The sequence below is a fragment of the Epinephelus lanceolatus genome, chromosome 22 (assembly GCF_041903045.1).
Source record: "Epinephelus lanceolatus isolate andai-2023 chromosome 22, ASM4190304v1, whole genome shotgun sequence".
NCBI lineage: Eukaryota > Metazoa > Chordata > Actinopteri > Perciformes > Serranidae > Epinephelus > Epinephelus lanceolatus.
This window is the reverse complement of record NC_135755.1, coordinates 39262957-39287922: the sequence shown is the minus strand read 5'-3', so window position 1 is coordinate 39287922 and position 24966 is coordinate 39262957. Positions and strand designations below refer to the sequence as shown.

Below are 24966 nucleotides of genomic sequence, written 5' to 3'. Positions count from 1 at the left end.
ACTTAACTTCCCTCTACGTATCAGGATGCTTCTAGACTTACTAGGCTTGATCTTCATGCTGGCCCACTTGAGGTTCTTATTTACCTTCTCTAGTAGCCTCTTTGTACATGGCATTGTTGTGGTCACCAGTGTCATGTCATCCATGTAAGCCCTAACTGGTGGAAGATGCAACCCGTTCTGCCGTCTCTCCCCACCTGCCACCCACTTAGAAGCCCTGATGATTACTTCCATCGCCATAGTAAATGCTAATGGAGAAATTGTACACCCTGCCATGATGCCTATTTCTAGCCTCTGCCAACCTGTTGTGAAACCTGCCGTACTTAGACACAACCTAATATCCTGAAAATATGCCTTCACTTATTAAGCTACTCCTTTTGTTGGGAATAGAATGATTTTATGTGTTTTACTATAAGTTGTGTTTCACTATATAAGTTTTAGATGTGTGAACAATGAGAATACTGAGATGATTTCAGCTGATCTGAATGTGTTTGCTTTGCAGAAGTGGAGAAGTACAGGAGAGGAAGAGACATGAAGTCTGAGGAGCACATACCGCAATGCTTAGATAATTAGTTTCATATATGGTAAAAAGAATAGAAAGTGATATACAGATAGTAAGGTACAGCACGTGTAGGGCGTTGTGTTGTTCTCTTGTCTTTCAATACAGGAACCACGCCCCCACCGCCAGCGGGAAGGAGTCAGATTAACATGAGGCAGGGGCGTGGTGTGGTGAAGGAGGAAGTGGAACTGCCAATGAGAAGAGCACAACGCCTTGCGTGCACAATGACACTCTGTTACGCTCAAATATACTGGGTCAGGGAAAGGACAGGAGGTCAGACTTCGTGAACTGACACACCTTTGTTGTTCGTCAGGGACGTGAAGTTGAGACCCAGAGCTCTGTAATTTTATTCCTTTACTGCTTAATAAACTACATTAACTGAGACCGAATATCTTCTCCTATTGCTTCATTAAAGAACATGCAGGACTGAGCTCACACATAGCACATTGGAGAGTAGGATGAGACTCTTAGTCCAACACTTTCTAAGTAGCTAGCTAATCTCTGCGCTAGTACACTAAAGAAAATCTTCCCTTCTACATTCAAGAGAGAAATCATCCGGAATTGGCTAAGGTCCACAGACTCCTTCTCCTTAGGAATGAGGACACCCCCTGCCCTACGCCATGCTCTTGGGATAATTTGTTTCTTCCAAACTATTCTTAGCTGTTTCCACAAAAATGTAAGGATATCAGGTGCACTTTTATAAACCCGGTAGGGGACTCTATTAGGCCCTGGGGCCGAAGAAGCCTTTGCACGCCTGACCACCTCCTGAACTTCCTTCCACCTAGGTGGCCTGACATCCATCTCATGCTCTATCCCTCCTAATGGAGGGATATCCGATGGGAAACCTACTATCCTATTCTTCTCTAAATCTGAATATGTATTTCTCAAATATTCTTCAACCTCTAGCCTTTCTGCTTTGAGCTGCCCTCCCGTTTCCTGGCTGAACAACCCTTTAACAAACTTAAAAGGGTCCCTGAAATAAACTGTCCTTACATGTTCCTTCTTCCTCCTCTTTTTCCTGAGATGCTCTGCCCTTCTAAGAACTGCTAGCCTGCTTCTCAGCTCCTCTTGCAACACATTAATTCCCTCCCTTTCTTCTTCTGTAGCCTTTTCCCACTGCTTTCTTAACTGTCTCCTTTCCTTAACTAACTTCTCTAGTTCTCTTTGCCGCCTAGACTTACCTGACTGTGCCCTCTCACTCCTCTTTCTCTCATGCACCCCGAACCTCTCTGCACCATATGAGTAAATTATATCTCCCATCTTTTCTAACCTTTCGATTACATTTCCCCTAAGCCAGCACTCACCTATAAACTGCCTCTGGTCTGAAAAAAACAAACAAACAAAAAAAAAACAGACCTTAGACTGCAATGATTGACCAGTTAGAAGACTAATGATAGATATTGGATGTCTATATATATATGTATATGTATATTTTATACCTACAATAATAATAATAATGATAATTGTTGTAGCTAGTTTAGATTTGTGCGGTGTGTGTGTGTTTGTATGTGTGAATGTGGGCGTGTGTCTTTGGTGAGGCACTATGGTTGCTATGGTTACCTACACATCTGGGCATAGGTAGTAATCAGCTAGGCAGAGGTTAGATAAGGGAGACACAGGTGATTAGGATCTGGGGAAGCCACACAGTTTTTCAACCGTGCCTGTGTGTGTGACTGTCTAAATGGGTTTGTTGTATTAGTATTTTTGTCCTTTTGGGGGCTCGTTTTAAGTCATTCGGCACCCGGCCTTTTGTAGGTGTTTTTAAGACTCGCATGTTAATAAAGTGTTAAACGCATATACATGGCGGACCTCATTTTTACACATCATCACAAGCTGGAAATGTCTTCAAATTCCCTCAAGTGGCATTTTGTGTAGCTAGATTGCCACTATAATAATGAGAGTGATAATAAAAAAAAACAAAAAACAAAAACGATAATAATAATAATGATAAAATAATGATAATAGCAATATAGTTATAATAATAGTGATAATAATAATAATAATAATAATAATAATAATAATAATAATAATAACTATAATAATAAAATGATAATGATAATAGCAATATAATTATGATAGTGATGATGATGATGATGATAATAATAATAATAATAATACAATGATAATGATAATAACAATAATAACAATAATAATCAAATGCAATTTATACCCTACAAGCAATTCTCTAAATAAAGACCTGAACACAACTGAACGTTTTCTGGGTTCCTTTTGTTCTATTTATGTCTGTATCTGTCTGTCTGTTTGTCTGTCTGTCCCCTATGTCTGATGTTTGTGACAAACAACCCGTGTGAACATATGTTGACAATTGAGCGATTTATGATCACTTTAATAGTGCAAACACGTCATTCCTCTATAGATATAATGCGCTGTAGGAGCGAGTGGCACTGTACCAAGATGGCGGCGCTTTAGGCACGCCCCTCCAATCGGCAGCAGCAGTCAACGTGGCGTCTATGTATATATGTCTATGATGTACATGGGCAAGCACGTGTAATCAGTCTTGCAGCCTAACTTGGTTAACAGCCTAATATGTCAGTCTTTGTTTTTCTTTATTTTAACTGGGATGTCCAGAAACATACAGTCAATCAAAAGTAAGTCTCAGGTAGAGGGGCGGGACTTAGTGTAAACTGCAAGGTACCATGCTGTGGAAAAGAGGTAGAAGTGATATATCTCCATCAAGTGAGCTTTGGATATTTCCTGAGAGCATTAACGTCCATAAATCTGCGGTTGGTTCGGACTTTTGATGATTAATGTTATGGTGTAAAAAAAACCTTAGCATTAGCATAATTAGCATCATTTAGCTTTGCTTTCATACTGTTTGCTGTGCATATGAAGTAGTTGGTTAAGACAAGTTAATGCTTTAGCGTGTGGCATAGTAGCGCCACTAAATTCTAAACCGTACCCAGACCCCGCCCAGAGTACTACTACACCTAGCAGATTATATAGCTACATGGGACAGGTGTTACATAAATGGAGGCACCACTAGGATTGTTTTGATCTGACAATAAAATACTAGCCTTTTGAGCATTGGGAATAATTAGCAATTAGCCTCAAAACGTGAAAACTTTTTGTGATAAGTTATGTTTGGTACGTTGCAAGTATGACAAACAAAATGGTCCATCACAGCTTGATTTGGTTAACTGGTGCAAAGAGGGAGTAGCAGTACAACAACCCTGTTAATATATGGGGTGCCAGAAAACATTTCAGAAGCAGATATACAAGAAACAGCAGAGACTATCAAAGCCTTGGGCAGAGTCAGAGTAAAGAGCAAAATGTTTCACCCTCAACTGAAATCTTTAATGGTGCTTTGTGAGTGCCGTGAAGTGATAGACCCCAGAAGAATCCCAACAGAAGTAATGCCAATAATGGGTGGTAGTGCTTGGAACACAGTACACTACGTAGCTCTGCAAGACACTGGCAGCTCAGATGATTTCAGGGGAAAACAATGGAGGATATCCAGAGACTATGCGCCCCAAATACAGTGGAGAATAGAAGCCCCGAGTCCATCATTCGTGCAGTTGGCGAGATATGGGGCAAAACCAGTAAAGTGCCTGACAGCAACACGTACTGACATCTGAGAACTTTCTCGGGAGTAAGTCCCACTCCAGCAGGAGAAGAATGTCTTGATATCTGGCGAGAGCAGGCCAAATTCATGATTGATGAAGGTGAGTACTCTGAGAAAGAGAAACGCAGAAGAATACTTGAGAGTCTGAAGGGCCCTGCCTTGGGCGGCAATAGAGGCAATAGAGAGCATCTTTGGCGCAACAGAGTCAGGAGAAGACCTCTACATGTTCTTCGGAGCCCTTCGACAACAGCCTGGTGAGGGTTTGTCAGAGTTCCTGCGAAGATTAGAGAGATCCCTCATCAAGGTGGTGCAGGGAGGTGGTCTCCCATTTAGCGCAGCTAACAAAGCCAGAGTTGAGCAGCTCATTAGAGGTTCTTCCTCAGACCTCATGTTACTTCAGTTGAAAGTTAGGAAGCGGAAAGACGATCCCCCTACATTCCTGAAACTGCTGCAAGAAATCCGTAAAGAGGAAGCGCGACAGTTAGCTAGACAGACGCTTAAAAAACAAGTTAAAGCACTAGAAAATAGAATAAGTGTGATGCCTGTGAGATCCACGTCTGACCACCCACCAGAGACTATGACCCAGTCCAGTTGATACAAAGCAGCTTCAAGCTATAAATCTAGTTCCTTCAAAGTGCAGTCTCCCAAAGAGCCTGATGAGTTCTTTTGTTACAGATGTGGAGAAAATGGCCACATTGCTCCGAAGTGTACTGCACCAGAGAACTCACAGAAAGTCATCAAAAAGCTCATACGCTTGGTGCGAGGAGCACAAGATGGAACAAAAGACAACCCTAAAGACACTTCAGACAAGCAAGGTATTGCAAGGGTCCACAAAGTGGAAGTCCCACAGGAGGACACCAGCCTGCCAGAGGGTCTTGTGGGTCCATCAATGATAAGCACTATCAAAGTCAATGATCTGTCTTGTGAGCTGGTACAATGAATCTTTGAATCTTTGAGAGCTGGTACAATGAACACTTGCCAGATATCCTCATACATCCCATCTCTCACTTAGACCTCTGGGGCTTGTCAGACAGTGATTACCCCTACAAAGGTTACGTTGTTGTGGAGATGGAGTTCCCAGAAGAGATGACAGGTGTAAAAGGTCCCATAGTTGTCTTGGCTTTGATCTGTCCTGAGCTGAATCAGCACAACCAGACCCCTGTTATCGTTGGCACCAATGCCTCCCTGTTCCAACGACTGTGGGAGCTGTGGAAAGCGAATGGAGATGAAAAGTCGTTCACTCAATGAGAATCCAGCCCGTGTATGCACCAGTCCAAGCACAGGCTCAGCTCTCTTAAACAGCAGCAGTGGATGATGTTGTTGCACAAGTAAAATGGCAAGGACCTGGTCCACTCTCCATAGCCCCAGGTGAGAGATGTTATGCCACCTGTAAAGTGGACGGGCCAACTCCGACATCAAAAGATGTTATGATTGATGGAGCTACTGTACAGTTACTCCCAGCCGGCGTGCTCGTACAACCAGGTGTGCTCCCGAATGCTGATGTTGACATGAATCTATTCATGGTGCTCATTCACAATGAGTCTCACAAGAAAACCTCCAAACCAGTGGGGACTGTGATAGCAGAGATGTATGCAGTTGATACAGTCACCCCAGTCCAACCATCCAACCTCCCAGCAGATACTATAGATCCAGATCTGTTTGACTTTGGCGACTCCCCTATCTCGGAGGAGTGGAAGAATTGGCTCCGCCAAAATTTAGCACAGAGACTAAATGTCTTCTGTTTGCATGAGTGGGATGTTGGTTTGGCTAAGGGAGTGGAGCACCACATACGCCTGCATGACCCCAGACCATCCAGGGAGAGGTCAAATTATATTTGATTTCAACATAAAAATGTTTCATCATCCAGCTGTTGCTCCTTTATTAACTATATTTGTTTGTTCTTTCAGTTGATTTCTCTTTATTTTTTATTCCTTATAATATATGAAACCACAGCGGAAGCCTACCCAGGGCGCTGAATCTGCTCAGTCCGGCCCTGCAAGTTAAAATTAAAATTAAATTTTTAATCATTTAGCTGTTGTTCCTTTGTTTGTTACATACAGCAGCTGCTAGATGCGGAAATTTTAAAAGAATCTCGTAGTCCCTACGCATCACTGATTGTGGTGGTCCGCAGAAAGAACGGGACAATTCAAATCTGTATTGACTACAGAACCCTCATTGAGTGCCTGATTCATGCCCCCGTGTTGGCATTCACTGATCCCACTAAACCCTATATCTTGCATGTAGATGCCAGCATGAATGTCAAGGGCGCTGTTCTCAACTAAGAGTACCCTGAAGGGCTCAGGCCAGTGGCTTTCGCAAGTCGGAAATTTGCTGCATCTGAGCAGCAATACCCTGTCCACCAGTTGGAATTTCTGGCGCTAAAGTGGTCAGTGGTGGACAAGTTTCACGACTATCTGTATGGTACTAAATTTACCGTAAGAACTGACAATAACCCGTTAACGTATGTGTTAACTTTGGCTAAGCTTAATGCCACAGGACATCGCTGGCTGGCTGCCCTTGCCACTTACGATTTTACCAGGATTTTACCATGATTTTATCAGGATTTTATCAGGCTAGTGGATCAACTTGGAGCTCCAGAAACGGCTGTACCTGAAGTGTTGGCATTCCCAGTGAACCTTGGTCTGAACACCATTGATCAGCTGAGACATACAGACAGCTCAAGAATTGGATCGAGAGATTGGACCTGTGAAAAGAGCACTTGAAAGCCACCAGGTGCTGACTCATGCCAAAAATGACCCACCAAATACAGCACTGCTCATCCGTGAAGGAAATAAGCTGGAGTTGAAGGATGGAATATTCTTCAGAGTAACAAAGAAACTGTGTGGAAGGGAGATCCGACAACTTGTCTTGCCTGAGAGATACTGGACTGTGGTGTTGAGGTCTCTGCACGATGAGTGTGGACACATGGGAGTGGAAAGAACCACTGAGCTGATTAAAGATAGATTCTACTGGCCACGCCTGGCATCTGAGGTCTCAAAAACACTCCCTCAGCGTGCTGCACAGTTGAATCAGATAACAAGTACTGGTCCCTTGGATCTAGTCTGTATTGACTTCCTGCAGTACAACTCTAAACCGTACCCGGGTCCCGCCCAGAGTACTACTACACCTAGCAGATTATATAGCTACATGGGACGGGTGTTACATTCACATTTAACTTGTGGAAAGATCGTTAATTGAAACTAGTTCATTTCAACTGAGACAGCAAACATTATTAAGAGGATGAGCTGTTATGAATCTTGTTGATTTATCCTCAATAGACAGAGCTAAAGACAGGCCATTCTACAAAGAAACGTGATGCTTTCTGTCACAAATAACACTGAAGTATACAAATTATGTTTTTATTTATAATTTTTTTATGACAATTTATCATGATGGGTGTGGTTTTGCAGGATGTGGCAGTGCATGCTTGGCAAGCTCTGTGACCATCTCAGCCTGTGCTCTGATGAACATTTATGAGTTACATTAGTTTTGAAGAACTAATGTAGGTTAGTACTGTTAATTGACACTATTTAGTCAAGTTGGCTTTACAATGTCATAATGTACCCCATATCATGTGCCATGAAAATACTGGATGAAATTTACAGTTTACAAAGAGGTCAAGGCTACCTGGCCTCCAAATTCCCTAGATACCAATCTGATCTAGCATTGGTGGGACCTACCCCACACAGAGGACGTGTGACCATGCTACAACAGGTCAGAGCCAAGTCTAATCCACGGAGGCCCCACTGTGGATCAGAGGTACCTCTGGAGTATCAGAACATCCCACAAATGATACATCAGAATGGGATCTGGGCCCTATTCAGAAAGCAGGATTAGTAAAAACTCTGAGTATGTTAAGCCTGAGATGAGGGAAACTCTTGAGTTTTCCATTTCATAAAGCCAGTTCAGCGTAACCCTCAGTCAGTTACTATGACAACGTACTCCGTGAAGCTGCTGGCTCGCAGGTTTGCTTCATCTAAGCCTGAGGCTGATCACCCGCTGAGCGTGTTGCAGGAAGGAGAGACGTGGCATGTCCTTTTGTGAATAAAGTCGTGGACGTTGATGCACAGTTTATTCAGAGGCTGCTGCGTCAGGAGATGGTGATTTGACCCCGTTTGGATTTCTCACACAATTTCACCTCACAGTCTTTATCTTAGCAATCTGTTCCACACAGATATAACAAATATAACACATTATGGATTTACATTATCATCGGAGCAAATTTTATGTATTGCCCTTCAATTATTCGGCAATGGCAGTTTTCTTCATTACATCAGAGATAATGAACACATTGCTCTGAAAAGTCCATTCATCCATCCATTTTCATCCGCTTATCCGGGGCCGGGTCGCGGGGGCAGCAGCTTTCCAGCTCCTCCTGGGGGAGGAGGCATCCTCCACCTTTTTAAAAAAAAATTCTGTAATTTCATTTGGGTAGGGGGATAATAATTAAATAAATCATGTTTGAGGCACGCCCCTTATTTTCCTAACATATGGGAGGACAAAGTACACAATTCTTATTGGCTGTCAGCTGAGTAGCTGGTCAGCTTTAATTAGCCAGTACAATTCGTGACTTTTTTCACACTCAGGTGGATGAGAAAAAAATGCACAAGGAACTGTTTGTTTTAAGTTATTTTGAAAAGACAGCAGTTGTCAAAGGCAGACACAGCTGGGGACTTACATTTTGCCCACTGGCAAAATTGGTGAACTATTTCCAATGTTAAAATAAGGAATGTTTCAAACATTTGTGTATTACACTGCATGAACACTGAGCATTTCCCAAAAGACAACAACAGGTCACAATAGACTGTAAAACTGAAACGCATCCCTGATACTATGAAACTGAAAATACAATATAAATAGAAGTCTGCTTCCAAGTGAGTGAAAATATCACTGCAGTGCCAATCAGCCAGGATAGCTTCAGTGTCTGGTCTATTTTCTTTCCTAAATATTTTAGTAATAGCTTAGTACCACTGCTTGACGAGCAGCCACACATTAACACACACATGCACACACTAGCAGACAGACAGACAGACACACAGACAGAGACAGAAGATTATGTATGATTACAAAAGAACAGAGGAGCAGAACTGACTTTTAGCCTACTACATCACCCCTGCAGCTTGTTATAAACCTACATTTTTGTTGTTTCAGAGAAAGTAAAGTACCGTAAAAAGGTACCATTGGGTAGTGATACCATTTTACAGGTACTGGAACCCGTACCGTTATCGCTTCCAATATGAATGGTACCCAACCCTACCATCCTCACAATTCTCTCTCTGTTACTGTTGCAACTGACAGGGAGCCCACAGGCAGGTCTTCCAGCTCAAGCATCCAATCTTCATGCTGTGCTAACATCAGTGCACATTGCTAACCACGAACAGCTAAAAGTTTGGTTTGGTTCTATGTGCATCATTCTACATAGCGTGTATTCTGCATGTGGCTGCAGGCACCAGATCATGATTCCTGTACTGTAACAGTTCGGCACAATTACAAAAACCATTACAGCTCAAAATATGCTATTTGCTTAAGTGGCCAGTAGGAGTGACTGTGTCATACGCCACTGTCAAATTCTACCCGAATTTGGTAGATGCTAATTTCAAGCCCTGACACACAAGAGCGACACATTTACTTAAAGCTGCAAACTAAAGGCAGTAATGTATCACCCTGGAGTTCTATTGAGGCCAAACACTGAATATTTCAACTCAGGTAGAGTAAATAGAGAAAAAAGGAAAAGGGACTTTTTATGGTATCAGCACTTACTGCCTTGCAGCTTATTGGCTTGCCATTCATGTCTGTGGTGGGTGGCATCAAGGGTTCCCAGTGTTGTCCTTTGTTATAGGTAATGAGAGTTGTCATTTTGCCATCTACCTTCTGATTGGCCAGGAAGACTCCTTTGATTCCACGCACCTGGGAAACAAAATGGATTTACAACAGTTAGGTTTAACTTTACAAAACACCCATCCTAACTGCTTTTTACAATGTGCATATGTAACTTTTGTTTAACAGTGGCCACTGTGGCCACATAGCCACCATGATGGCACCCATTGCTTTGTGGACTGCCTATGGATTGTAAAAATAATGGACTAGCCACCGTGATGTCGCCCATTGCTTTGTGGACTGCTGTTATGAAGCTTAGAGTTTGGTATTTTGGTCGTCGCCATCTTGGATTTACAACCTGACATTCAAATGTTTGGGCGAGAGGGTGGAGCTGTGGAGGAATGAGGGGGAACCAGAGGACATTACACAGACCCACCTACACTGGCAACCTGACTGAACGCTGCACCTGGCTTGCCATGCTAAATCGCTGCTAACAAATTTAGCTTCCATAATAATCTTTGTGACTTTAGCTAATTGCATACATGGCCACATTCGGCAAACATTACATATAAGAGGAGTAGTGTTAACCTTGTAACGTTATTGTAGTGTTAACTGAAGTTAACATTACCGTATGTAAGTTAATGTTAAAGTGTGTGGTGTGGATAACTGCAATACAGTAGTAAACATGTTAGGTGTCTTGGTGTGCTGATGGCTCAAAAGCCAGCAGATAAAATTTAGCTTCTTTAAATCAGTTAACATTACACCACAAAAAACTGATTAATGTAGTAGTGTAGTATTCTTCCAGCTGAACAGAACTTACAGTTCAACGTTTAGTGAGTGTGTGTTAATATTAATGTTTACTGGTTGAGCTCGGTGTTTGTAGGCTATTTTTTTGCATGCAGGTGCTGTTCATTTCATTGTTGATGACAATCATCAAAACATCTGTTGGAATGAATCTTTGTGTCTCTTTCAGCAAAGGTTACAATACTGAGCGCTGCATCATTTCATGTGCACCCACACCACAAAGCCACAGAAGTGAGTAATAGTTACTTTTCTATCGCTGTTTAGTGTAAAACAATCCAGTAGATGTTTTTTTTAATTTTATTTTTTACATCTAAACTGAAGGAATAGTTTCTTTTTTTTCCCCTCAGTAGCCTACAATATAACACATTCCTCAATATTACAATGGTTTTTTTTTTCCATCCAGCCGCTGTCACTGGAGACAGCTACATCTGGTGTGGGGCTGAGAGAGCTACAGAGACGATGGAACAACCTTTCTACATCCACTGATTCAGCTGAGGTGGTCTGAGGTGGAGAGCCCTCTCCCCTTCTTCATCCAGTCCCTGCGAGCCAGAGCAGTTCTGGGTGTCCTCCTCATCCACTGTGGTGGGAATGACGTGGGAGATATCCCAAGTGTCAACCTCATCACTGCAAAAGAGGAGGACCTGCACCAACTCCACCTGCAGCATCCTAATATGAAGATCATCTTCTCTGGCACCCCCCAGAGACGCAGGTAGAAGGCTGCTGCCAGTCCAAGGTCCGCAGGTTTGTGAACAGCGTTTTGGCTACATATGTTCAATGTTTAAGTAGCAGCTTTGTACATCACCCTCACACAAGGCTTGACACTCCTGGGCTATTTGTGAACGATGCAGTTTATTGTATATTTTTAATTTAACACTTTTGGCCATAACACTGTTCAGTATTACCAGCTCTGCTCTTCCTTGTGCCCTACACCCTCTCCTGTTTACTTTTGTCTTATTCTCTCACCAGTCTTACCACTCCATGGTCTTTGACACTCTGCCCCATGTCTGACGTAGATGTAATAGTTTATTGTTTTCAATTATTACTGTTTTTATCAGTGCGCTGTTCCAAGAACATTACTTACTTAAAGAGAGGTTGTTACTGTGACAAATTTACAGTCAAACACTGTCAGGTTGCCTTATTGTCTCTTACATAGTGACCAAAGTAAACCAAGAGCTATTTCTATCTAGTTAGCTTTAATCAAGAACATAAATGTTAGAATAAATGTTGCCATCCTTGAACATCTGACAATGAAGGATAAAACAACAGATATTACAGTTTGGTGTATTTTTCCTGACATTTTTTATGACACTGAAAAACACTAATTCGCCAAAGTGTCCTATAAGATTCATTACAAGGCGTACGGTAAATCTGAAATAAACCAGACAAGCATTCTGCAGTTATTGAAAAATGCACTCAGTACTTTTTAATCACAGCAATAGAAAACTATCATCACAAATTACAAAAGCATTAAACATTTTTTTTTTTAGTTATTATTGTAGTTATGAATAAAATCAATGTACATAAGCTGTACCAGGTCTCAATCAAATGAAAAAACATGCAAGGACATGCAATATGAATTACTAAACCCAACTGCTTTGAAATTAAAATCTAATTGTCAAATCTTCATTACATACAACAGTGTTTGTATGCCTAATGCATACTCCATACACATGTATCACAGGAGTCACATTTTGCTCCTGGGTGCACTTCTGGTTTGGCCATTTCCAGCTGTTTCCAAATGAAGATCCTTTGGATGTCAAATTAGGAAATACCTTCAGCTGTGAAGGTGGTGAATGTGCTATGGTTGATCCATCACTTGATTCCCATTTCATGTTTTAAGAATTAGCATTTTTAATGTTCCATCAGCTATCTAAATAATTGAGAGAAACTGAAACTGAATCTCTGAATACTAAGGACAGAGAATGACAAAAAAAATGTAAAACTTGGTCTGTCCTTTTATTAGAGGAAGATTTGGAAGTGGTTTTCTGGCATCATAATCACAACCCATTTCAGAACTCAGGATGTTGTCCTGTTGTCTCCCTTCTCTACAGTCTAGATGAATGGCACCAAATACACCGCTCCATACATGAGGTCTTCCCTCTGTTAGCAGTGATCATTCCGGTTTCACAGTGTGGATACCTTTTGAATTACAGTAAAAGACAAACACTTGTAAAGACATAGTGGATCACAATTGATCATATACGTACATATACCAGCTTGACAGGACAGGTGCACGAATAGCTGGTTCAGTTGAAGACTAACTACCTTGTATGGACTTACAGTATTAGGTGACCAAAACTCCTGGATAAAAAAATAGCTTTCTATACATTGTATTGTCCACAATAATGATCAATACTTCATTAATTTAAACCAATAGGTTGCTTGATTCATTATTAGATATAAAAAAGGTCTCTGTATCCTGAGGTCAGTGCTGAAGTGATGAGTCTAAAAGTGTTTACTGCACAGATGTAAAGCCTTGTTAGGAGTCCAGTTCTGTCTTCTTACGCTGAACATCCACTGGTCCAGCCTATCTGCATCACCTAGTGGAAAACTTTACACAGACAAATAAAGGATGTAGAAAGGAATGTATGTGTTAGGTTACCTCCCTCGCTGACATTCCAGCCGACCAAAATCAGTTGCGTATTTTACTCATGATATTAACAAAATAACAAAGTTTTGGTTTGTGGACCATCGAATCTCATGTTAACTTCAATAACTAACTCCAGCTTAACCAAAGACGCAACATCTAGTTAGAATAACGTTGTTTCTTGAACCATGCTGAAACATGGCATTAATATATTTAAATTACACACATATACCTTATTGTAATTGCACAACATTTTAATGTAACATAACTGCTACCTATCCAAGTCTAGCAGTAATGTTACATTGTATTGTGAGATATTGTAATGTGGTGGAGCTTCATTTTCCAACCTCACACAGATGCCCTTTGTTCAAAAGAATTATCACCCTAAATTCTAACACTTCTGTTTTACGTTTTGACTTCGGTGCATGCGGGTTAGCAGCTAGAGCTAGCGAGATAATGAGCTAAGCTAACAAGCCAGAAAAACAAAAATACATGCTAATTAGCGCTTACATATAAATAAAATGATGATAGAATGTCACTTACCAAAAAAACTGGAGTACTGGTGTCCTGAAAGGTCAGTTGGTACAATTTCCTGCACAGCAAGCCTTATTATTTGTCTGATATTTGTATAAAATAGAGCCATAGAGACCAAAACCTTTTTTTTTGCCGTTTTCTTTAGCTGTAAACTTGGGCACACATGGGAGTCTATGGGGATTTGCTCTGTTTTGCAACCAGCCCCTAGTGGCCAGTAGATTAACTGCAGTTTTTGGCACTTCCGCACCAGTGGCATCTGCTGGTCTTTCAAACAGGGGAAGCTCACTTTAAGTTTACATCATAAAATTTGTCATATTGTGGCGAGGCAGTAACTTATAAAAGGAACATTCAATTGAAGCCGTTTTTCAACCACACCCATGCCATAGAACCACAGCAAAACACACCTCAAAGATTTTCAGATGTGTTTAAACGCCTAAACTGTGGTGAAAATGGAAATAAGGAACTCCAGACAGCAGTCAGCACTTTGCGAGTGGAGTCAGAAGACACTCGCAAATATCCGCATGGGACTGAGCTCGAAATGCGACGATGCCGGTGTGTATTTCAAAAGCGCTGTCAATCACAAAGGGGTTCAGCCTTTTAGACAATTCCTCCAATCATTATGCATACACCAAGCGACATCTCCCACCTACCGCTCCATCAGGTCCCAGGGAAGCTGAGCCTCCCTGGAAGTGATGATTTTGTCACATTTATCCAATGACCATCTCGCTTTGCTGCATGAAAAAAACCTGCTCAGCGCTGTCTCATATGAATGCTTGGAGGCTCTGCGTCCACCGTGCTGACACGAGAATGTATGACAGGGAGGTTGCGTTTGAAAACTAGTGATAAACAGCTGATGTTTGCACATCATAGTCATGATGTTAAATGCATCCTAGCGCACGTTTAATGCAATGTAAATTCTTAAATTAATGTATATTATCATAGTAAGATGGCACTGGGGGTCAGCAACCGGTTGCAGCAGCTCTGACTATTTGCACTCTTACTGCATCTTTTTCGTATCTTTAACTTTGTTTTTTATATAGTTTTATTGCTCATTTATATCGTATTGCTGCAGCGTTCTAGTTGTAGTATTACTGGGGAGTAATTTGTTTCTTCTTTGCGTAGTTTTTCTTTAATGTTAACTATGTTAACATACATTCGTGAGGAACTACTTCGTTTCAAACATGGAGCCAACATCCTCGCTGTGCAGATCCCTGAGGAGATATGGAGGGGCACCCGCTGTGGGAAGAAAGCCGACGCTAAGGTCAGCGAGAGGATTGAGAGAGACAGGAAATTCAAGCCTTTCTTGCCATCTATTATCATGGGGAATGTGAGGTCACTCGCCAACAAAGCGGACGACCTGGCAACCCTTGTAAACAACAGTGTGTGTACAGGGAGTGGTGTAACCCCGGACATGTAACCGTGAAGGACTGTGTGTGTACTCCTGATGCAGAGCTCCTGGCGGTGGGACTACGGCCATACTATCTACTGCGGGAGTTTTCACACGCCATCATGGTGGTTGTTTACATTCCCCAGTCAGCTGTTGCAGCCAGTGTGAGTGATGTCATGCACTCAGTGATGGCAGGACTACAGATGCAGCACCCCAGCGCTCTCATCCTGATCAGCGGGGACTTCAATCATGTCTCTCTCTCTCCTGTCCTGACCAACTTTACACAATATGTGGACTGTGCAAGGAGAGAGAATAAAATCCTGGATCTTCTGTATGCCAACGTGAAGAAAGGCTATAATTCTTCTTCTCTCCCTCCACTTGGTGACTCAGACCACAACCTGATACTCCTTGACACCACCTACAGGCTGATGGTGGAACAGCAGGCGGCCAGCACAAGGTCTGTAAAGGTCTGGTGTGATGACACAGCGGAGGCACTGCAGGAGTGTTTTAATGTCACAGACTGGGGACTTTTTATAGAAGACTTCAGCAATGACATAGAGGGTCTCTCTGTCTTGTATGTAGTCTGCATTACAGACTACATACAATTCTGTGAGGACATCATTGTCCTAACAAAAAAGGTTAGCTGCTTTTCAAACAACAAGCCATGGATCAATAAAGGCCGCATTTCCCAGTTAAGAGCGATCTTAGGACTTAAGAGCACAGTTAAAAACATCTTTGGTAAGAAGGGCAGCTAAGATAGGAGTGTTTCCCAGATGCCTTCTTAATGCCTTGCTCTCATGATCGCTCTTTAAGACGCTCTTAACAGGAGCTGACCACTACCGCGGTGCTGAAACTAAATCAATCAATGTCAGGCACATCGATCACCCACCACTGCTACCTAACGCACTAATTCCCTGCTGCTAGTGTGTATGTGTATTCTAACAAATTCTAATGAAAAACTAAGACAATAAATATTTGTTAATGACCTATTTTCATGACTAAAACAAGACTACATCTAAATAAGTAGTCTTGGTAAGAGAATCATGAGGAAATGTATTATATTTATACAAAAATATGAAAGACGGACAAAAGGACAAATGAACTTAAGGACCTGCATTGTATCCTGACCACAATGTATCCTACTTGCATTCATCAACGCTGTGTCTCTGCTAATGATCATCTTAACGTGACCAGTTCACGGAAGGACAAAATTGACAGATTTATGGACTATATATTCTCGGAACCCATCGGCTGTATTCGGCGTCTGACTTCCGGCAGACGGCAATACAGCCTCTGGGGGCAGACCCCCAATTTTTTGGCATTCCAGTTTGATTTGGGCGGAGGAGGCGAATTTCCGTTTCCGACTTCCGTTTATATATAAGTAAATATGCTGAACCATTGTGATGGCTTCAGAGTTTGCAGTGACGCCAATTATTTTTCGCCTCGTTAGTTCACCGCACGGACCGTTTAACCTGGCAACAACTGCAGCCGGCTCAAACGTGATTGGTCAATATCACGCAGACTACAAACAGCCTACAACCGGAAACCAGGGCTCTTCCGCTCTTCTTCTGGAGGCAAGATCTCCGGGGTTTGCCTACAGACTCTACATTCACTGAATGTAGAGTCTGTATATAGAGACTATGGACTATAGAAATCTACACTGAGAATCAGACAAAACGCCAGGTATAAACTATGAAAACACACCCTCGCTATCGGATCATTATCTGATTACTTTTGATTTCTTTTTACTCGATTACACACCACTCAGCAACAGTCACTATACTAGATGTTTATCAGATAGTACTGTCGCAAAATTTAAGGAAAAGATTACTCCGTCGTTAAATTCAATACCAAGTCCCTCAGTAACAGAGGTTTCCTGTACCGACTTTGATCATTTTGTCGATAGCGCCGTAGGCTCACTGCGAACAACACTTGACTCTATAGCTCCTCTTAAAAAGAAGTTAAAAAAAAACCAAAGAAAGTTCGCTCCTTGGTATAACTCTCAAACCCGTAAGTTAAAACAAATATCGCGAAAATTTGAAAGGAATTGGCGATTAACCAAACTGGAAGAATCTCGTTTAATCTGGACAGACAGTCTCAAAACTTATAAGAGGGGCCTCCGCAATGCCAGAGCAAACTATTACTCAGCATTAATAGAAGACAATAAGAACAACCCCAGGTTTCTTTTCAGCACTGTAGCCAGGCTGACTGAGAGTCAAAGCTCTATTGAGCCTTGTATTCCTTTAGCCCTTAGCCCTTAGCAGTAATGATTTTATGAGCTTTTTTATGGACAAAATTCTAACTATTAGAGGCAAAATTCATGACCTCCTGTTCTCAGATAGTACCTATCTAACCTCAAACACAGCTGTAAGACCTAATATATATTTAGATTGCTTCTCCCCAATTTCTCTTCAAGAATTGACAGCAGTGACTTCATCTAAATCATCAACGTGTCTCTTAGACCCCATCCCAACTAGGCTACTTAAGGAGGTCTTTCCTTTAGTTAACACTCATATATTAGATATGATCAATATATCCTTATTAACAGGCTATGTACCACAGTCTTTTAAGGTAGCTGTAATTAAACCTCTACTAAAAAAGCCCACCCTGGATCCAGAGGTGTTAGCCAACTATAGACCAATATCTAATCCTCCCTTTATGTCAAAGATCCTTGAGAAAGTAGTCACAGACCAGCTGTGTGATTTTCTCCATGATAATAATTTATTTGAGGAATTTCAGTCAGGATTTAGAGTGCATCATAGCACTGAGACAGCACTAGTTAAAATTACAAATGACCTTCTGATTGCTTCAGACAAAGGACTTGTCTCTGTACTTGTTTTATTAGATCTTAGTGCGGCGTTTGACACAATTGACCATCAAATTCTGCTACAGAGACTGGATCACTTAATTGGCCTAAAAGGTTCTGCACTAAGCTGGTTTAAATCTTACTTATCTGATCGTTTTCAGTTTGTTGACGTTCATAATGAATCATCCTTACGTACCAACGTTTGTTTTGGAGTTCCGCAAGGTTCTGTGCTCGGACCAATCCTATTTACTCTATATATGCTTCCTTTAGGTAACATCATTAGAAATCACTCTATAAATTTCCATTGTTATGCGGATGATACTCAGTTGTATTTATCGATGAAGCCAGAAGAAAGTAATCAATTAACTAAACTCCATAACTGCCTTAAAGACATAAAAACTTGGATGAGCACCAATTTCCTGATGTTAAATTCAGACAAAACTGAAGTTATTGTTCTTGGCCCCAAACAACTCAGAGACTCTTTATCTGATGACATAGTTTCTCTAGATGGCATTGCTCTGGCCTCTAGCACTACCATAAGAAACCTCGGAGTAATATTTGATCAAGATTTGTCTTTTAATTCTCATTTAAAACAAACCTCACGGACTGCATTTTTTCATCTGCGTAATATTGCGAAAATTAGGCCTATCGTGACCCGAAAAGATGCAGAAAAATTGGTCCACGCTTTTGTTACCTCTAGGCTGGATTACTGTAACTCTCTATTATCAGGTAGCTCTAGTAAGTCCTTAAAAACTTTCCAGCTAATTCAGAATGCAGCAGCACGTGTACTAACAGGAACTAAGAAACGAGATCATATTTCTCCTGTTTTAGCTTCTCTGCACTGGCTCCCTGTAAAATCCAGAATTGAATTTAAAATCCTACTGTTAACTTATAAAGCTCTAAATGGTCAAGCTCCATCATATCTTAGTGAGCTCATAGTGCCATATTATCCCACCAGAATACTGCGCTCTGAGAACGCAGTGTTACTCGTGGTCCCTAAAGTCTCCAAAAGTAGATCAGGAGCTAGAGCCTTCAGCTATCAGGCTCCTCTCCTGTGGAATCATCTTCCTGTTACAGTCCGGGAGGCAGACACCGTCTCCACATTTAAGACTAGACTTAAGACTTTCCTCTTTGATAAAGCTTATAGTTAGGGCTGGCTCAGGCTTGCGCTGTACCAGCCCCTAGTTAGGCTGACTTAGGCCTAGTCTGCCGGAGGACCCCCTTCTCTCCTTCTCTCTCTCTCTCTCGTATTCTATTACTGCATCTTGCTAACTCGGCCATTCTGGATGTCACTAACTTGGCTTCTTCTCCGGAGCCTTTGTGCTTCACTGTCTCTCAGATTAACTCATATCGCAGCGGTGCCTGGACAGCGTGACGTGTGTGGTTGTGCCGTGGTCCTGCCAGATGCCTCCTGCTGCTGCTGCCATCATTAGTCATTAGTCATACTTCTACTGTTACTATACACATATGACTATTGTCACACATGTATACTGCCAGATATTAATACATACTTTCAACATATTGTACCACAGTAGCCAAAACTATAACTATAATATTATTACTTTCAATAATGTTGTTGTAAGCTACTGTCATTACCTGCATCTCTCTCTCTCTCTCTCTCTCTCTCTCATTGTGTCATGCGGATTACTGTTAATTTATTATGCTGATCTGTTCTGTACGACATCTATTGCACGTCTGTCCGTCCTGGAAGAGGGATCCCTCCTCAGTTGCTCTTCCTGAGGTTTCTACCATTTTTTTTCCCCGTTAAAGGGTTTTGTTTGGGGAGTTTTTCCTTATCCGCTGCGAGGGTCATAAGGACAGAGGGATGTTGTATGCTGTAAAGCCCTGTGAGGCAAATTGTGATTTGTGATATTGGGCTTTATAAATAAAATTGATTGATTGATTGATTGATTGACACAGGCACTGACAGTTGTAAAAGAGTTCGGATGTGTGAAAACACACAGCTGCTACCCAAAGCACTCCCTGCTGCGTGTGTGTGTGTAATTACAGGTAACAGGTGTATCCAAGTAGCAATTACATCCGTTTACGCAGATATAAAATGACCTGTGGGTATAGGTGCACACATTAAGACAGAATGGCAGAAGCAGGGTGCAAGCGGGCCAAGCAGTCACCTGCATTCACCCCAGAGGTGATGACCGTCCTGGTGGATGAAGTATGGCAGCAGTGGGACACACTCTTCGGCGGAACAAAAGGGAAAAATAATTTAATGGCCAAGGACCAGGTGAGAGAGCCAGGGCACAGGTGGTGGCGGACCTGGCGACACTACCCTCACCCCTGACGAGGAGAGGGTCATGTCAATAATTGGCAAGACTGCCTCTGAGGGCATCAAGGAGGGGATAGATGTCTTGGGGGACGAGGGCCTCTCGTCCCACAGTGACTCGGGTGAGGATGAGCCATCTGGGAGCGGGGCCAGAGCAACTCAATCAACCTCCCTGCTCCTCAGCATCAGCCTGCCCGACGAAGATGTCCCCTGCACACTCTCAAGCTCAAGGCCTGTCCCCGTGCGCCAACCCGCACCAGCAAGGCCTGGCGTCCGCTTGCGGGGTGGCCTCACCCGCGGCCCTCTATTACCCACCTGCACCTGCAGCGAGACACTCGTGGGCCTCGAGAGGGAGAAGCTAGCCGTGCTGCGTCGGATCAAGGGCCAGCTGGAAAGATCCACTGCCCTCCAGCAGGAGATGGTAGAATTAAGAAGTTTAGAAGTCGGAGCTGCAGCGGAGACAGCTGGCACTTGCCGAGGTGCAGTTCAACCGACTCTCCATCTCTGTGCCAATCATCCTTCCCCAAGATTCAGGTAGGTGACATGTCTTTTTACTCAATATTTCGGTTTGGTCTATAGTTTGTAACTGTTTTATCTTTGTTTTTTCCCCTTGTCCCTTTGTGCTTTTATTATTTTGTTTAATCTGTTTCTGTAGCCTACTTGGATTTATTAACTGCAAAGTGTATTGAGACCATGTGCCATGGTCATTTTGCAGTGATTTATTAACCCACAATGCGCAATCTATCTCGTTCAATTTATTAATAAACCTCCCTTCATTGCAGGTGATGCAGAACCCATGTGACGGGAAGGGTCCCACTGCTTCAGGCTATCTTATGTTTGAATAAACTTGTTTTCCTTTTCAACCATGTGTTGTGTGAATCACTGCACATTATAAAGTAAGGGTGTCAAAGCTACATACAGATGGTCCCAGGGAAATGATAAAATTTCATGATTTATTCCTGAAGACTACTGTAGAGGCAAAAAAACTTCCTATTTTATCCTGCTCCTACTAATTTAAAGGACAAAGTACTTGACGCGCAGAAGCGCATACGTAAAAAAGGATCCTGTAATATCGGTTGGGAATGCACTGACATTTCAGCAGGCCAATCCTCCTCTGGTTTCCACAGAAACTCGGGGCATGTATCCAGCGTTTTTGGTGATGAATTTGACTGCGCTCATTCCTCTTGAGGCGTCATCAGCAGGATTGTCCTTGCTCCCCACATACCTCCACTGAGATGGGTTTGTACTGTCTCGAATCAGCGCCACTCTGTTGGCAACGTAGGTCTTGAATCTATTGTGCTCATTTCCAATGTATTTGAGGACTGTTTGGCTGTCTGTCCAAAAAACTGAGGGGTTCAAATCCAGGTGTAGTTCCTTCCTCAGCATTTTATCCACTTTTACCAACAGTGTTGCAGCTGCCAACTCTAGTCGTGGTATTGTGATGTGCTTCAGGGAGAGGACTCTGGACTTTCCTAAGACAAAGGTAACGTGCACAACATCCTGCAAATTAACCTGTCTGATGTAACTCACCGAACCATAGCCACTGTCACTGGCGTCTGCGAAGTGATGCAGCTGCGCACTTTTCTGTGCCCCATAGTTTTTAGGCTTCAGGCACCGTGGAACTCTGAAGGTTTTAATGCTCTCCAGGCTGGCTGTCCACTCCCTCCATTGGTCTGAGACAGTCTGGGGCAAAGGTTCATCCCATCGAAGCCTCTGTGGCAGAGAGATTGTAACACCTGCTTAGCTGGTAGTCTGAGAGGAGCCAGAAAACCAAGAGGGTCGAAGATTGAACTCACGACTGAAAGCTTCCCTTTTCTTGTATGTGGCTATTGGTTGGGATGGATATTGAAACAGAAATGGTCGGAGTCCACACACCACTGCAGCCCCAGCGCTCTTTCAGTCTTTGGACCTGTCTTCCAGGTCCAAAGTTCTGACGTCCTTCGCCCTTTGCTCTGGAGGGATGGAAACCAGAACTCCTCAGCTGTTACAAACCCACTGAGTGTGCTGGAACCCACCTTTGCTGCATAATGCAGTGAGATCTTTCACCAGATGAATGGCCTCAGGTTCTTTGGCAACTGACTTCACACAATCACCAACATAAAAGTTATGTCGAACAGTGTCAGCCACTTGAGGAGGAAAACAATTCCAATTGTCATCAGCTGTTTTTCTCAATGCAAAACTTGCACAGCTTGGGGAGGACACAGCACCTAAAATGTGAACCAGCATGCGGTATTCTTCAGGGGCTTTGCTGGTGTCACCTTGTGGCCACCACAGGAAGCGCAGGTAATCTACATTGGATCTACCAACCCTGACCTGGTGAAACATGGATTTGATGTCAGCCATGAATCCAATGGGCTCTTTGCAGAATCTCATTATAACTCCAACAAGAGAATTACTGTAGTAAGATCCGGGCCCTGCAGTAACTCTGTGTTAAGGGATGTGCCTTGAAAAGTGGCTGAACAGTTAAAAACCACTCTAAGTTTCCTCTTCTTTGGGTGGTACACCCCATGGTGCGGTATGTACCACACTTTTCCTAGTGGGTGTTTCAGTTTTTCCTGTGGGACTTTTTCTGCATAACTGTTCTCCAACATGTCGTTGAGGAATGCAATGTACTCCTGCTTGTACTGTTCATCCTTTTTTATCTTTCTTTTTAGGCTCTGCAGGCGTTGCTCAGCAAGTTGGCGGTTGTTTGGCATGTTGACATCGGTTCTCCTGAAAGGTAGCTTTAAGGTGTAGTGTCCGTCCTTTAATGTGGCTTCACTGGCCATTCCCATAAACTTCTTGTCCTCAACTGACATCTCAGCCTCTTCCTGGGATGGTACTTCATTAAAGTCCTGGTTATATTGTGAGATTAGAAGCTCCTCCAAACTTGTGACTGATACTCTATTCACAATTATTGTACTGCCATCCCTCCCATTCCTGAGTGGCCCATTTACAACCCACCCCAGTAGTGTTCGAACTGCATAGGGGCTCTCACCTTGGCTGTTAATAACCTCCCAAAGTTCCAATATCTTCAGAGCATTTGTGCCAATCAGCATTTCCACCTTAGCATCGATACTTGGAATCTTGACTTTGTTCAGATAATCCCACTGTTTTAAGTCATCTTGCCTTGGAAAGCTGCTCAGGGTGACTGGCATTTCATCCTGAGTGAAAACATCAGGAAGAGGCAAGAAGTTGTCGCAGTCCAGTGCTGAAACTTCAATGCCGGAGATGACATGAGATGGGACAAGTTTTTTTGTGATTCATCGTGCTTAAGAGGATGTGTGTCTTTTTACCTTTCAGGTTGAGCTGAGACATGAGGGATTCAGAACAGAAAGTAGCAGTGGAGCCAGGATCCAGGAGGGTGTACACTTGCAGAACTTGGCTGCCTTTTGCTGCTTTGACTTGAACTGGGACAATGGATAACACATTCTCCTGTTCTCCGGCCCCTCTATGACCGCATAAATCTTCAGATCCAGTAGATGCACCATCTTTAACATTTACGTGCAGGACACTTGGGTGGGCTTGCTTGCACACTCTGCAGGTGAGACGTCTTTTGCAATCTCTGCTAATGTGTCCTGTGGAGAGACATCCAAAACATATACCTTTGATCTTTAAAAAGTTGAGCTTGTTCCTGTGTGTTTGTGCCATGAATGCTTTACACATCTCCAGTGTGTGTTTACAGCTGCAGAAGGGACAGGAGGGCTCCAGCAGCTCAGACTGCTTTTCCTATGGGGCAACAGTGACACCTGTAGCAAAACTGCTGCCTGATGACTTGGAGATTTGTGGTTTGGCAGGTGGTCTAATCTTTACAGCCACTTTTCCTTTAACAACTGTCTGGTCTTGAAGGTCACCAAAAACAGGGTCAGCTGCTATGCGGGCTTGTTTTTCAATGAAATGGACAGGGTCCAAAATTCTAACCCTATGACTGCGCTCCTCTTGCAGTTCGTAGGCTTTGCTGTGCCATTTCTCCCGGAGCTCATACGGCAGCTTAAGCACAATGTTTCTCATGCTGGATACTGTGTCTTGTTCCTCCAAGTATTTCATCTCCTCCATGGCATTACAGCTGCTCCTAAGAAACATGGCATACTCCTGCAATGACCTTGAGTCCTCAGATTTAATTTGAGGCCAGGATAAGACCTTTTCCAGATAAGCACAAGAGATTTTGTATTCATTTCCAAAGTTTTCTTTTAACAACTGTTTTGCTTTTTGATATCCTCGGTCTGGAGACATACTCACAGCTCTTGACCAGTTTTTGTGTTTGTCCTTTTGTGTACTGAATAAGGAACTGTAGCCTGTCTCTGTTGTTGTCTGTCTTATTTTCAACCATGTTCCCAAAGGAGTGAATGAAGGACTTGTACTCCAGAATTTGTCCATCGAACTGCAGAATATTTCCTTGTGGTAGGGTGGACAGAAGTTGGGGTTTCACAAGAATCCTTGTCAAGCTGCTCTGATTTTCCAATATTTGTATCATGTGATTCTGTGCTGAGCTGGATGCAGGAGGGTTTTGCTCCAGAGGCAATGACTATGTGTTTTGAGCTGGGGATATAACGGGGGCGCTGAGGTTGGGTGTGGCCATGCTTGACAACTGGCTTCAGGTTGAACAACAGGGTGACTTTGACAGTGCCCTTC

At 42.7% G+C, this 24966-nt stretch overlaps 1 protein-coding gene across 1 annotated transcript in view; it reads right to left on the bottom strand.

Moving 5' to 3' along the window:
• Nucleotides 1–24966, bottom strand: part of sorcs2 (sortilin-related VPS10 domain containing receptor 2) — a 1194681-nt gene that overhangs the window by 133354 nt on the left and 1036361 nt on the right. The window contains exon 10 of the mRNA XM_033609881.2: nucleotides 9900–10046. Within this exon, the coding sequence (XP_033465772.1) occupies nucleotides 9900–10046 (147 nt within the window). The remainder of the gene's footprint in view (nucleotides 1–9899; nucleotides 10047–24966) is intronic.